A 15,371-nucleotide genomic window follows, 5' to 3' on the forward strand; every position below is an offset into this window, starting at 1 on the left:
AACACCTCTGTGCTCCTCTCTGGGCATCAGCCCCAGGGCGATGGAAGCCTGCCCTTCACCCCACCTCCAGGGATGCTGGCGGGGAGGGGGGGTGCAGGGGGAGGCCCGCTACCTGGATGAGGGCGTGAGAGGTTTCTGTCCCCATGTCCCCCCACCGCACACCCTGGGGTGCCATCAGAGCCTGGGGACACCTCACCCCAGGGAGGGTGTTTCCCTCACCCTGTTGCTCTGCTCCTCCTGTGGAGCTGGGGACAGATGGGAGACAGACGGCTGTTGCCCTGGGTGGCAGAGGAGGCTCGGGGGCTTTCTCCTCTCCATCAAGCCCAGAGTGGGTCAGAGCGTGGGAGCAGCGCCTGCAGCAAGAGCCTCCTTCTGCCCCATTGCCCTGCCGAGACGTGGAAGGGGCAATGCTCTGCAGTGCACCCCTGTGCCAGGATCAGGCCCCCGTGGAGAGGCCGTCCTGACTTCCCCCATCTCAGGAGGCTTCAAATGCTGTTTTCTGCAGAGGGTCCCCGGGCACCCAGGGGACAACAGGGCTGTGCTTGTCATAGACATGTCACAGCAGCAGAGTGTCTGTCCTGCTGGCAGGCGTGAAGGGGATGTAGCTCAGCGGCAGAGCGCCCGCTTCGCATGTGGGAGGTCCTGGGTTCGATCCCCGGCATCTCCAAGGGTGCTTTTTCCCCCAGTGCCCAGCCTCAGGCGGGTACAGGCTGGAGCTGGAGCACTGGTCCTCTCCAGGCACTGTGGGCCTGCCCTGCCCACCCAGGGCCTGTCTGTGGCGTGAGGAGGGCTGTGTGCGCTGCCTCTGCTGAGCCACCTCCCAGAAGTGCTGGACCTGAGCTCAGGTGCAGATCCCATCCCAGCTGGGAAACACCCCCCTGTGCCAGCAGCTAGGGGTGTCTGAGCTGGACCAGCCTGGACAGGCCTGTGGGACTCCCAGCTGGTGGAATGGCATTTCTTACCCTGTCCCTGTCTCCAGGTCTTTTTCCCTCTGCCATCACCACTGCCTTGAGCAGAGGAACCCAGAGGTGCTGAGGTCAGGCACAGCCCTGCAGAGGTGGGACTGCTGGGGCTGCTACCCACCTCTTGTTCCTGGGGGTTTGGTGTCTCCGTCCAGCCCATGCTGGTGGGATCAGGGAGACACAGGCCTGTCCAAAGCCATGCACAGGCAGCAAGGGCCAGGAGATGGTGCCTCAGCTGTTCCCCCACCAAAACCACCTGCAACCCAAATGGGACATGAGACATGGCCTTCTGCTGCAGGGTGCTCAGTGCCCCCCAGCAACGGTGGGCCCAAATTCAGAGAAATAAGGTATAAAAGTGAAGTACAGAAGAAGGGCAGTGGGGTGGGGATATCTTCTGAACACAGGATGTTTGGTGCCAGTATGGACACTGAGCTGCAGACTCAAGCCACCCCAGGTGGGGACCAGGGAGAAGAGCCCAGTGTCTGCCCCATGCCACCTCCCTGCCAGCTCTGCCCTCCCCCAGGGGTAATATTTCTCCCTTACGCTGGCACCTGGCAGAGCTTTGTCTCCTCCTCCTCCTCCTCTGGGAGATGAGCCACAGAGCCCAGGGGTGTGTGTGAGGGGGCAGCACACCTGAGCAGAAAGAGCCCATTTCAGGGTGTTTTGGGGCCTGAACAGTCTGGCCCTGCGGGCTGGGTCTGTTCTCTGCAGCAATGCGGGATCATCACTGTACCCCAGATCTGTGCTTGCTCCTGCAGCAGCTCCCCAGGACCTACACAAGGGGCCTGATGGTGAGACCCCCAACCCTCTGCACTGCTGCCCCACGCTGGGCAGATCACGGCTGTGGAAATCCCTCAGGAGAGGAGAGTTATCAGGGAGAGACCCTCAAGGTCATCATCATGGGTGACACACATGGACACTGCAAACACAGCCTCCTTCCCTTGGGAAAGTCCCACTGGGCAGGCTCCAGCCCTGCATCTCACAAGGCCAGGGACTGCCAGCAGGAAAGCTCTAAGGATCAGGGCAGAGGGGTCTGTGACCCTGGGCTTTCCCCATATCCCTCAAGGTTACCCCAGGGGTGGAGGAGCTCCCAGCAAGGAATGGGGCAATGCTGCTGTGGGAGATGCTCTTGGTGACAGCTGCCTCCTCCCCTCTTCTGCTCTAGGGCCAGATCCTGCTGTTTGCAGTGCTACCCACCTGGGGCTGCTCCCCTGCAATGGACACCCAACACACCTTCTGGTCTGCAGCAGAGAAGCCCATCAGGGAAGAGCTTGAGGGGTCTGAAGACCCACCGGTGGGACCTGGGAGGGCAGTTTGGGTTTCAGGTTCCTGCCCAAGTGTCAAACCCTTCTCCCTACCCAGCTCCTGCGTGAGTCATTTCTCTGACCATGGGAGCTGGGGCAGGTGAAAGCCCCAGCCCAGGGAGAGGGACCCTGGCTCAGCTCCCAGCAGTGACGGCTTTAGGGGAGGGACACAAAATACCCTCTGCCATGGAAATGTGCCCAAATTAGCAGCCTCCCACACCAGGGGCTGGATGATGGCTTTGGGCAGCAGCCCATGTCTCCTGGGGATCCTTTCTCCCTCCCCTGGACTGTCCCTCCTCTGCCTCCCACAGCACTGAGGGAAAGGTCCCCCCATTGCTCCTGCTCTCATCCCCCCTGCACCTGCACACAGGTACTGCCCCGACACAAACCCTCACTGACACCCCTGGGAGGCAGCAGGAGGGCAGGGCTGGGGGCTGGAGCGCAGCAGGACGAGGGGGTCCCAGGGCTGCTGTGGGGCCTTACAGTCCCTGCCCAGGAAGGAGGCAGCTCTGGGGATCTACCAGCACTGCTCCAAGGTCTGTGAGGGCCCAAGGGAGCGGGAACAGCTCATGGAGACTGGGGACCTGGCAGAGCCAGGGAAGGGGCAATCCCAGCCCCGTGTGCCCCAGCAAGTGCCTCTGTACCCTGTGCCAGGACAGTGGGGAGCAGAGCTGCCTCCTAACCACTGTGGGAGGTGATCCATGGGATGTGAGACCCCTTGGGGCTGGATGGGGTGTTCAGGGCACCGCGGCCACCTTAGGGCTCGTTTCTGTGGGGCCACAGCCCAGGGTTCACCCCAACACAGCAGCTCTGTCATGGCCTCTGTGCCATGGGACCAGTGTGGCCCAGGCAGGGCCTGGGGGAAAGAGCAGCTGGGGAACGCCAGGGTGAGGAGATGGGCGCTCCCTCTGGGGTGCATCCCGGGACCTTGCAGAGAGACATTTTTGCTGGAAACTGTGGCTGGCAGGACGGAAATGTCTCTGTCAGCAGGAATATTCCCCAGGGAACATGGGCTCTCGCAGCTCCACAGCCTGACCCTGAACCCACTGTCCCCAAGACATGGCCCTTCTTCACCGCCATCTCCTTGTGCTCTGCTCCCCCCCATCAGCCTCAGGGAGACACCCCGACACCTGGGCAGGCAAGCACCAGCTCTGGGTCATACCCCCAAAGGCTTTTAATAAGAACAAATGTGGAGGCAGGGGGTAAACACAGGAGAATAAAACCAGAGGCAATGCCCGGCTGTTTCTGCTGCCCGTGGGAAAAGGCAGACGGTTCCCTGGTGCTCACGGCTCTCCCAGCTGCACAGACCTCTCCTCCCTCCTGGCTGCACCCAGCTGCATGGCAGGGACGGGCTGTCCTGGCCCGGGGCCCAGGGACTGTTGGGCACTGAGCTCTGGCGTCACAGCCTTTGTGTCCTCAGGGGGATGTGCCAGAGACACCTCGTCAGCATCGTCATAGCCTGTGCTCTCCGGGGACAGGGACCAGGCATCTCCCTCAGCTCCAGGGGCCCCAGCACTTCTCTGGGAGCGCAGCTTTGCCCCTGCAGGCAGCAAGGCAGCCCATTGTACATTCGTCCCATGAGGTGCCCTCCTGGTCTCTACATCACCTTCCCCCCTTCTCCTCACCAGTCAGCTCCCTCTCCCACCCCCGGTCCCCCCAAGGAAAACTCCCAGGGCAGGTTCCCCCATCCCAGGATTTTGGGGTCTCAGTATGGCAGCAATTCATCCAGCAGCAGGGATGGCACCCCAGGAACCGGCAGCGCTATCTTTGCTTCTCACCTCCAGGTGCATCCCTGGGCCCTGCTCCCTCCTCTGGGGCCCTGGGCATTTCCCAGTCTCCCTGCCCAGAGGCAGGATCCTCCCCAGGGTCAGAAACCTCCCTGGCATCATCATAGCCATCTGCTGGGTCACCTCTGGGCCCGACAGGGACGTCTGAAAGGAGAGGAGAGTTGGTGACAGTGAGAAGACACGTCCTGCAGAGCAGAGGATGGGAGGATGTGCAGGGACATGGGGCTCAGACACTGGTTTTGGCAGCACCACAGGAGACCCCTGCCTGTGTCCTCCCCAACTCTAACAGTGACACCACTGTCCATCCCAAGTCTGCAGGGAGGAGAGATCCACCCCTTCCTGCCCCCCGTTACCTGGGGCTGACCCCAGACCATCCTCCTCCTCACTGTCCCCGGGCTGGGGCTGCACCTTGGTCATGGATCCCTCTGAATAGGAGCCTGGAGAGAGGCGATGCAGGTGTTATGGGAGTGCGCTCTGCTGACCCAGCTTGGGCTCAGTGCTGCTGGGGACAGGGGACCCACCGAGCCAGGGCTGCGTGGGGAGGAGGGCTCAGGACTCAGCCTGCTCCCCTGGGACAAACCCCCTCTCACAGGGGCTCCCAGAGCTGCCCCGGGACAGCCCCTTCCCTCACCCCTCAGGTGTCCGGTGGGACGCAGGGACAGGCAGAGAGGGGCTGTCCCTGTCTGGGACGGGCAGAGCTGGTGGGGAGGAAGCTCCTCTCCCACGCCCACCACCTGGCTGCTCTCCCCACACACCCCACAGCCCCACAGCTGCAGGGACCATGGGCCAGGGGGCTGCAGGGGGGCAGCCTTGTCTGGGGGCCAGGGCAAAGAGCCCTGCAGATGTGCCCCCCATCAGGGACCCACACCCACCTGAGCCGCTGAACCTCGCCTGCTTCTCCCACGCCGGGCTGTAACCGATCTCCTCATACAGGGCCTCAGGGAAGGGCTCCCAAGCTCTCTCGGAGCCTGCGGACAGAGGCAGGGCTGGCTCAGGGATGGGCAGAGAGGCAATGGCATCCTGCTCTGCTCCACCAGCCCTCTGCCCCTGGGACAGCCCAGGGCTGGCCCCACAGCACAGCCCCACTGCGCTGTCCTGTCACCGCTGACACTTGCTCAGGAAGGGCAATGTCCCCATGGAGATGGTCAGGGGCAGCGACACCCTCACACCATCCCCTCAGAGATAGCCCTTGTGCCCCTCTGGGCCCTGGGCCAGGTCCCTGGTGCTGACCTTGGAGCAGCTCCTGCCTTTCCTCTGCCCCTGGAGCTACCCCCTCCCTGCCCCATGGATCCATAGCACGGCCCCTGCCCTGCTGGGGGGGTAGGTAAGGGTGGGACAGAGGAACAGCCTGGGGGCCTGACGCCACAGGGATGGACCCTGCTGTCCCATGCTTCTCCCAGCATCTCCCCTGCCCCACAGCCCCCTCCAGAGCTGCCCAGAGCACTGCCAGTGGCAAATCCTCACCTGTCTCTCCTCTGCTCCCATCTCCCCCAGCCCAGCTCGGCCATTGCTCTCCTTGCCCCATCCCTAACTCCCCCCGAGTCTGGACTCTCTCTACCCCTTGCTGCTGGTGGGCCACGGTCAGGCAGTCAATGGGGCGGCACATGGGGATGCAGGCAGCACACACTCTGGTCCCCCCAGCTCTGCCTGTACCCCTCACTGACACCCCACAGCACCCCTGGCCTTGCCAGGAGGCATCTTCCCCATGGACCGTGGGGGAAGGACCCACCTCTGCGCCCAGCCCTAGCGCTCCACACTTGCCCAGCCAGGAGGGCCAGGAGCAGGCAGAGAAGGGCTCCCAGGATGATGCAGATGATGACGGGCAATGAGACTCTCCCGCTGCCCGTCGGACGGCCCTGGGTGGGATCTGCATGGGCAGGAACATAGAAATAGCAGCAGCAGGCCTGGGAGAGGTGGGGGGCTGGGACAGCCCAGTCCTGACCCCCCCTTACACCGGGGGGTAAGGGACCCCAGGGGGGGAGTGATGGGGAAGCTCCCACCCTACCGGGTAATGACAGCCCTCCCAAACCCCTCCCCCACCGCTAACCCGGGGACACCTCTTGGGAGTTTCACACCCCAGCAAGGAGCCCCTTCCCTCCGGCTGTGGGTCACAGCCTGGCCCTGGGAAGACCCAGCGCTGATGGGGAGGACAGCTTACCTGCTCGGGGGGTTGGTGCTGCTGTCCTGGGTGCAGCTGCAGAGGAGGAGAAGGAGAGCAGGGCTGAGAGGCTGGGTGTGCAGGTACCAGGGAGCCTCCTCTCTGGCACGCCGTGTGTGTGTGCACATGTGCGGACATCCCTGACACATCCCACCCAAAGTATCCCTCCTGCGGGGCTGGTCAGGGTGGCCAGGAAGGAGCCCAGGGCCATGGGCAGGACAGTGCAGGCAGCCCGGGAGATGCCCCTGGGGGCTGCAGGGCCCTGCAGGCAGAGGCTGGAGGACATCCAGCCCCACAGAAGCTGCTGCCCACTTGGCACCAGGCTCCCAGGCTCTGCACAGACAGCCTTGCTCTCAGGAGCTCTACAGCCATGCTGGGACCCAGCAGGGAAAACGCCTACCCCAGCTCCTTGCCAATACCCTCGTGAGGGGTCCCAGCCCTGCCCCTCACCCGAGCAGTTCACGGCAGCGTCCTCCTTATGCCGGCAGGCACCGCTGTCCCCAGGCTGGGCCCAGCAGTCCTGCAGAGACGGCTCTGTCCCCCGGCACTCCACCTTCTCCAGCCAGATGGGGCCCGTCCCCTCCCCAAAGGCAGCCTCGCCCAGGGCAGACACTGCGGGGCCACAGCCCAGCTGCCTGCATGCCACCTCGGCATCCTGCATGTCCCACGAGTCGTCGCACACCGTCCCCCAGGAGCCACGGTGCCACACCTCCACTCTGCCCGAGCACCCCTTCTCGCCTCCCACAGCACGAATCTTCTCCCTGTCTGGAGAAGGCAGAGACCTCTCAGGGCACGGCACAGCAGGCAGAGCCCTGCCAGCTGAGACAGGCACGCAGAGGAGCAGCTACCTGTGCAGCTCGTGGAGTTTGGGCACGTGGCCCCCAGGGCCGGGGGCGTTTCTGGCTGTCTCCCTGGAGAAGGAAATGCAGCGGTGAAGGGGCTGCTGCAGGGGGGTCGTGTGGCAGACAGCGGGGCTGAGTTCTGCTCGCACATCCCTGTGCCACCTCGTTCATGGATGCAGCTGAACCCTGGTCATTCAGGGGACACACACGGCATACGGTGGGGGACCCTGACTGCTCAGCCCCAAAGGGAGCCTGGTTCACAGAGCAGCAGGAGGAGGGGACGCTCCTTGGAGCCCTGACAGGTCCCTTCCGAGACCTTGCCTGGAGACACCTCTGCCTCCCCCAGGCACTGCTGGGAGCCCGGCTGGCAACTGCTGGTGAATGTGTGGGGCTCTGAGAGCTGAAGTCCCCTTTGTGCCACCACCACCAGCAGCAGCAGCAGGAGGGTCTGGCATGGGAAGGAAAAGCCCCTGTGGGCTCTGCCTCTGCGTTTGACAATGCCCAGCAGGGAGCAGGAGCTGGGGATGCTGGTGCCTGGGTGGCTCAGAGTTACCGTTGCAGGTGATGTGGGTCTCATCTCGCAGGTCATCGCAGGACTGTGGGTCCCAGGGAGCAGAGGGACACTGCCAGAAGGAGCTGTTTCTCTCCCCACACTCCACGCGATCCAGCCAGGCGGGGCCAGTCAGCCTGCCAGAGGTCGGGTATCGTTCCAAGGATTTTGCATCCCCACAGCCCAGCTCCTTGCAGGCCAGCGACACCGTTTTGGGAGTCATTGAGTTGGAGCAAACGCTCCCCCATGTCCCGTTATAGAAAACCTGCAGGCGCCCGGAGCAGTTGGTGCTGTTCTCCAGCCTCAGGGCCACGAAATCTGGGATGAAAGGCACCGAGGGGGAACAGGCTGGTCTGGAGCTGTGGGAGCAGGGTTACCCCTGCAGCCCCCATGCCCTCAGCCAGGCAAAGGTATGGCCAGCATGTCCCCCTTGCACCCATGGACAGAGAAAATTCATAGAATCATAGAATGGTTAGGGTTGGACAGGATCTCAAAGATCATCTAGTTCTAACCCCCCTGCTGCGGGCAGGGACACCCTCCACTAGACCACGTTGCCCAAAGCCTCATCCAACCTGGCCTTGAACACTTCCAGGGATGGGGCATCCACAACCTCTCTGGGCAACCTGTTCCAGGGCCTCACCACTCTAACAGTAAAGAATTTCTTTCTAACATCTAATCTAAATCGACCCTCCTTCAGCTTGAACCCATTACCCCTTGTCCTGTCACTACACTCCCTGATAAACAGTCCCTGACCATCTTTCCTGTAGGCCCCTTCAGGTACTGGTAAGCTGCAATTAGATCTCCCTGGAGCTGCCTTTTCTGCAGGCTGAACAATCCCAACTCTCTCAGCCTGTCCTCACAGGAAAGCCCTCTAATCAGCTTCGTGGCCCTGCTCTGGACTCTCTCCAACAAGTCCCTGGTGGACAGACAACCCTGCCCTCCCCACTAACCCATGGGCACAACTGAGCTCCTCAGAGACCATTGATGGGACTGAGGGGACCTGTGCATGGGTGTCCCCAGGATGGGCTTGGGCAGGGGCTCAGAGGCAGCCAGCGACAGCCTCGAGCATTGCCAGCTCTCCCCTTAGCCCGGCCTCCCCAGGCACTGGGCTCCCACCACAGCTCCCAGCTCCCAGCACAGACCTGAGCAGACGACTCCTGCGTCCTCTTTGTGCCCGCAGTCATGCTTCCCCCAGGACCCTGCCGGGCAGTCCCAGAGAGCAGCTTCAGCCCCGGAGCAGTTCACACTCTCCAGCCAGATCTGCCCGGAGCCTTCCCCGAACCGAGCAGAGCCAACTGCCTCCACCGCCCCTCCGCAGCCCAGCTGGTGGCAAACGACAGTGGCATCGGGCAGGTCCCAGCCGTCATCACAGATGGTCCCCCAGCTGCCCTGGTAGTAGATCTCCACTCTCCCAGCACAGCGCCCGGACCCGTTCACCAGCCGGACCTGCCGGCTCCCTGCAGCGGGAAGAAACCCCAGTTGCTGTCAGGGGCTGGTGCCCACCCAGCCCAGAGCCTGGGGGGCCCCTGCAGTGCCACTCACCCCAACAAACGACCCCCACATCCTCTGCAATCCCTGCTGCCAGCGCACTCTCGGCCAGGGAGGTGTTGCAGAGGGTCAGGTTGGCCTCATGCCCTGCGCACCGCACCCCTCGCAGCCCCACGGGACCTGTCCCTCTCTCAGGCTTCGGGGGGTTGTAGGCTGTCTCTGCCTCTCCACACCGCAGCTGCCGGCACACCACACTGGCCTCCTGCATGTCCCACTGGTCATCCAGGACTCTGCCCCACGTCCCGCGCTGGAAGATCTCCACTCGCCCGTCACACCGGCTCCCTCCACCCACCAGCCGCAGGGATGCGGAGCTGGCTGAGCCTGGGGAGAGCAGCCACGTCCCAGCCCTCAGCAACACCAGAGAGCCCAGGAACCTGAGGTGCCTCTCCAGGCTCTGGAAACCTCACGGTGCCCTGAAGCTCATCTGCCTGCCCCCAGCCCTCTGCAGTTGAGCTTCAGGAGCAGGTTTCCACACTGCTGGTTTCCCAGTCCCTGAGCCTTCCTGGGCAAGACACTCTCTTGGCTCTTGCTGGGGCAGAACCACCCAGCACGTCCCTGCTGAGGCAGATGGGGCAGCTCCCGCAGGAGGGAGCAGCAGGTGGTGCAATGGCCTGGGGATGGGCAGCACCAGGACAAGCCTTGCCCAACCTCAGCAAGCTGGCACTGGCACTGCTGAGACACGGGGCAGCACACACATCTCTGTCCCTCTCTGCGCCCCTGGGGAACGGGGGCTGGGAGCCAGTGTCCCTGGCAGGGAGCAGAGCGAGGGGGCCCTTTCTGACCAAACAGGCCCAGCTTGGGTCTTGTGCTGAGCAGAAGCCAGGGCAAAGCCCAGTCCTGCTCTGCAGCTCACACCCCTGCTCTGCTGCTGCTGCTGCTGGGGACAGGCAGGCAGCCCCTCTGGGTGTGGGATTGGGCTCTGTGGGACTCTCTGTGGGTCTGGGACAGGGCTGTCTGCAGCCGGAGGGAGGGAGCTGAGCCCCACAGCCCCATCCTGGGCCTGTCCCGCAGCATGAGAGCAGGGGACCCCAGGCCTGGCTCAGTCCTCAGCTCTCCCACATCAGAGCGCTCAGTCTGAGCACATCAAGATCTCCACATCACTCCTGGTGAAGCTGGGGTTTCTCCAGGGAGAAATTCACCCTGCTGCTGCTGCCATGGGGTCCCTTGCTTTGGGTGGCCATGTCACACCCCAGGGGAAAATGGAGTCAACACAGTGTTCTCCCAGCACTCACCTGAGCAAATGACAGCAGCGACATTCTCGTGGGAGCACGGTGAGGCTCCCAGGGCAGTCACTGGGCACTGTCCCAGGTGGCCTTCAGTCCCATCACAGTGGAATGACTCTCTCCAGGTGGGGCCCGTGCCTCTCCCAAAATGCCCTCCTCCAGGAATGGACTCAGCAAACCCACAGTTGAGGTGGCGACAGAGAACGTGGGCATCCAAGAGATCCCAACGGGAAGCACAGAGGGTGCCCCAGGTCCCCAGCACCTGGACCTCCACTCTTCCATCACAAGCTGTGCTGCCATTCACCAGCCTGAACCCTGTGTACTCTGGGGACAGAGGAAGATGAGAGAGGCTGCGTTGGTGCTCTTACAGCGTCGGTAGCTGGGGGACAGTCTAGAGGGACAACCTTCCTTTCTGCTCCTTCTGCAGTCTCTTAGGGCTGTAGAAAACCACATCACCCCTCCTGACTTCACACCCAGCACAGTACAGGCCCCGTCCTGCTCCCCGTCCCCAGCTCACACTCAGCATTCAACACCCCACCCTGAGTCCTTACTTGTGCAGGTGAGACCGGCAGTGTTGGCTTGGGTGCAGGGCTGGTCCCTGGGGGACCCTCTTGGGCAGGAGGCGAGAAGGGATTCATTCCCCAAACACTGCAGCTCTCTGTCCCAGATGGAACCACCACTTTTTCCAAAATGAGCTGCCCCAGGCATGGACAGGGCTACGCCGCACTGCAGCTCCCCACAGACCACGTCAGTGGCTTTGGGACCAAAGTCTGAGTCACAGACAGCTTTCCACTGGTCCTTGTCATAGATCTCCACTCGTCCTGAGCAGGGGCTGTCCCCTCCAACCAGCTGGACAAATCCTGGAGCAACCAAAGACCCCTGTGAGGTCCCAGAGCCCTCTGGCAGTTGCCTGGCCATGCCTCACCTCATCTCCAAGGTGGCCACAGGCAAAGAGCCTCACAACTATCCCAGCAGCTGCCAGTGGGTGCTGATGGCACAAACACACCAGAGACCCATTCCACTCTTCAGAAATCAGCACAGCACTCGGGGACTGGCTTTTCTACCAAACCCACAGGCACCACTTAAGTCAACTGCTGCTATTCTGGAGACCCTGGGCTGCTGGGAACTGGCCCCAGGCCCTGCAGCACCCAGAGCTCTTGGCCCCAAGGAGATGGGCCCAGGTGCTGTTGGCTGTTGCAGCCAGCTCTGCCCCACCCAGCTCAGGGCCAGGCGCAGGAACCCCTTGGAGCCACCAGAAATGCACCCCAGTCCCACATGGTTCTCGGGCTGTTGGGGCACTGCTGGGAGATGGGACATGTCACAGGGCACAGATGCAGTGCGGGTGTACCTACAGTCACTGTCTGCACCAGCCCCCAGCTCCAGCACCTGCCTGGGGAGGGTCCTCAGCCAGGGCCAGAGTGCAGTGCCAGGCGTGCACAGCCCTGGCCAACAGCTGGTCAGAAGGCAGGAGAGCGGGCAGAGGAGCAGCCCTGGGCTGACACGAGCTCCCAGTGCAAGGACAGGCACCAAGGAGAGCCAGCAAGTGCTGGCCAAGGCCCTGTGACACAGGGCAGCCAGGGGCTGGGGTAGGCAGGAGAGGCTGGGCAGCAGGTCAGCACTGCCTGCACAGGGGTGTTTCCCTCTGGGCTGGCTCTCATGGGGTGACCCTGGAAGAGGCATGAGGTGGCCATGGGCCACCCTGCTCTTCTGCCCAAGCCCAGTGCTGCTCCCGTCTCAGCAGACCCTCTGCTTTGGGGGAGTCGTGTCTGCGAGGGAACACAACCCAAAAGTCCCTGACGACCCTGGGCCCTTCCCTGGGGCTGTGGGTGGCCACGTGAGCTGCTCTCAGTGTCTCTGGCATGGGGGAACCAGGTCCTTGGTGCCGCCAGACAGCTCCTGTGTGTACAGGAGGAGAAAGATGGGAACCAACAGAGATGGCAGGGCAGGGTGGGCACTCATGTCCCAGCCCCAGGCACCCACGGACGGTGGGCTGAGCCACACCAGGGGTCAGGCAGTGGCAGGTTCCCCCTGGGCTTTCCTCAGGGACCAGGGAAACCAGCAATGACAGTCCCAGCTCAGCAGGGTGACTGGTCACACTGGGCCCTTCTCCAGTACCCCCATGTTTCCCTGAGGGCACAGCCAGGTCCCTTCCCCCATCCCAGCCACAAAGGTGGGGAACGGGCTGGCCCCTTACCTGAACATGTAACTCCAGCATCCAGAGTGTGATCACAGTAATCTCGATAAAATTCTGTGTTTGTGCAGTCAGACAGGGCAGCCTCGTTGCCGTCACACTGAACGCCATACATCCAAATGGGGCCAGATCCTGGCCCAAAGTATCCATACAAATGAGCTTGAACAGCAGACCCACAGTCCAGCTGCTTGCAAACCACTGCAGCATCAGACATGTCCCAGTCATAATGACACACGGTCCCCCACTGGCCCTCTTGTTTCACTTCCACTCTTCCAGCACAGCGTCCGCCACCATTTTCCAGCCTCACCTCCGCAGCCCCTTCAAACACCAAAATGAGAATGGCGAGGAGAGCACCGAGCCACAGACCACAGGTCTGGAGGTACCTCCTGACCAGGCTGAGGCACAGGCACCAGCATGGGAGCCCTCCTCCTTCCACGCTGTCTCCAGGGCAGTGTCGGGGTCCCTTTTCTCTCCATGTCCTGCAAAGGGCTGGAGGTGCCCAGCTCTGGCCCTGCTGGGCCATTCACCACCCCACAGCCTGAAGCACCTCCTCCCACCTCAACGACCCCCTGCCCATGCCAACCCGCACACCATGCCCGGCCCTGCACAGGGCACCGTCTCCTCACCAGCCCAGAAACCCCTGTACAGCCCCGTGCCCCCAGGCCCACGGCTCCCTCTCCCACCCAGAGAGCACAAGCAAAGGCAGAAGTTCCATCGACTGGAGTAACATCTGTCCCTCACCTCAGCGGCACCTTCAAAGCAACCCCATTCCAAGGGGTGTCCCAATGACCCCACTGGAGCCCGCTGGCCCCATCGCTGGGACAAGGATGTCGGCACTTACCCCTGCACAGCTGCAGCCAGAGGAGCAGCCACAGCACCTGAGGGGACAGGAGTCCCTCCATCCCCATCCTCAGCCTTCTGCCCTGCTGGCACAGCCCTGCGGAACCCCACTCCCTCTCACGCCTCCTGGGGACTCACAGGGACACCGATGATGGGAGGGTAATATATCTCTGTCGATGCCGATCCAGCTGCAGGAGGAGCCAATCAAAGCAGCAGCACCTTTTTAGACATTATCAGGAGCGATCTCCCCTCCGACACAGCCAAGCCCTCCAATGAACTTCTCCAGCGCCGTTCATGACCATATATGAGGGACATAGATGTTTCGCTGCGGGTGTCATGGTCACTGCAGTGGGGGATCGTCACGGGACAAGCTGGGTGTGGAGGGGAAATGGGTTTGTCACCCCTCGACCCCTGCTGTGGGCACGGGGAGCAATGAGCATCTCCTCTGCTGGGCTCACCCAAGAAGCCAAGGCATGAGTGTCCAGGCACCATCAAGCCATGGGAACCACGGAGCTGGGACTGCTTTGGGGTCTGTGTCAGCTTGGAAAGGAAACAGCCCCTGCCCCTGCTACAGCCCCCGCTGTGCTGGGAGCAGCAGCCGGGAAAAGTCCTCGGCCAGGGGAAGAGCTCCATGCCAGGACTGCTGGCTCACCCGTCCCTCCCCGCAGAGCCCCACGGCGGGTCCCTCGCAGGAGCCCGAGCTGGGACATGTCCCTGCCCTGGCAGCAGACACGCAGCCCCAAGGCTCAGACGTGTCCCTGACTCTCTGCGTGTCACCCAGGGGCCGTTATTCCCCGCGGGCAGATCGGGAGCCGGAGCCTACAGGTGCACAAACCACAGCCCACGTGGCCTGGCAGCGCTCGCCGCGCTCCCCCCGCAGCGCCCCGGCAGGCAGTCTGTGGTTTCCTCCTGGCACCGTGCCCAGGCACATCCCTGCGGGGCCCCCGAGCCACCCCCACCCCGACTGCTCCAGCCAGGGCTGCAGGGGCTGCTCCTTCGGCCTCGCAGGCAGCTCCCGGCCCCCGGCATGCCCCTCTGATGCACACGCCCGCTCGGCACTGAGCCCCACGGCCACGGACTGCCATCGCTGACGTCACCTCACACCCTCCTAGTGCCACCACTCTCTGAGCAGCACTTAGACTGACGGTAACCTCACAGCCCTCCCACTGCCAGCGCTCTCTGCTTGGGAGTTACAGTGACTGTGACCTCACACCCTCCTACTCCTGCTGCTGTGTGCTCATGACTCACGCTGTCACACATGTGTGTGTGTGTGTGTGTGTGTGCTGTGTACAGGCTTCTGCTGACGTTGGTTCTTCCAAAAAGCCATGTTTGGGTGGGGTCTAAATGATTATTTTGATGACATCAGAAGCACCCACACAAGCCATATCCCTGCTCTTGGCCTAAAAGCTACTCCAGCAGCAGGGAAATGATGAGCTCATGCACAAGCCATGGGCATACTCCTGGCCTATCCACTACTCAGCCACAGGTGATGTCATAGCATCTACCACTGCCATGTGCCTCTTCCTGGCTTATCAGGTACTCAGGCACCACTGACATCACAAGGACATTCACCAGACATCTGCCAGCTCCTGGCCTATCACCTCCTCAGGCACCAGGAGCCTCACAAGCACCTACACTATCCATAAGCCTGCTCCTGGCCTATCAGCTCCTCAGGCAAGAGAGACCTCATGAGAACCTGCACAGCCCACGGGCCTTCTCCTGGCCTATCAAGTGCTCAGGCACTAATGATCTCACCAACCCCTACTCAAGCTTTTGGCCTTCGCCTGGCCTTCCAGCTACCTGGGAACCAGTGACCTCACAACCACCCACACAGACATCTGCCTGCTCCTGCCCTGTCAGCTATTCGGGAAGCAGTGACCTCATAACAACTACACAGTCCATGGGCCTGCTCCAGGCCTATCAGCTCCTCAGCTGAGAGTGACCTCACAAGCACATATCCTCCTAT

At 62.4% G+C, this 15,371-nt stretch overlaps 1 protein-coding gene and 1 non-coding gene across 2 annotated transcripts in view; one reads left to right on the forward strand and one right to left on the reverse strand.

The window, feature by feature from the left end:
* Positions 1-595: 595 nt before the first annotated feature.
* TRNAA-CGC (transfer RNA alanine (anticodon CGC)) lies at positions 596-667 on the forward strand. The gene has a single exon. It is a non-coding gene; the product is annotated as a tRNA-Ala (tRNA).
* A 2,882-nt stretch (positions 668-3,549) lies between these two features.
* LOC129196869 (scavenger receptor cysteine-rich type 1 protein M130-like) overlaps positions 3,550-15,371 on the reverse strand; it is an 84,469-nt gene continuing 72,647 nt past the window's right edge. The window contains 13 exon segments of the mRNA XM_054804838.1: positions 3,550-3,806; positions 4,045-4,197; positions 4,407-4,490; positions 4,926-5,021; positions 5,783-5,920; positions 6,212-6,247; positions 6,662-6,976; positions 7,607-7,921; positions 8,746-9,145; positions 9,147-9,462; positions 10,380-10,698; positions 10,926-11,234; positions 12,569-12,883. Of these exon segments, the coding sequence (XP_054660813.1) occupies positions 3,550-3,806; positions 4,045-4,197; positions 4,407-4,490; positions 4,926-5,021; positions 5,783-5,920; positions 6,212-6,247; positions 6,662-6,976; positions 7,607-7,921; positions 8,746-9,145; positions 9,147-9,462; positions 10,380-10,698; positions 10,926-11,234; positions 12,569-12,883 (3,053 nt within the window).

This window comes from Grus americana, chromosome 27, assembly GCF_028858705.1.
Source record: "Grus americana isolate bGruAme1 chromosome 27, bGruAme1.mat, whole genome shotgun sequence".
Taxonomy (NCBI): domain Eukaryota; kingdom Metazoa; phylum Chordata; class Aves; order Gruiformes; family Gruidae; genus Grus; species Grus americana.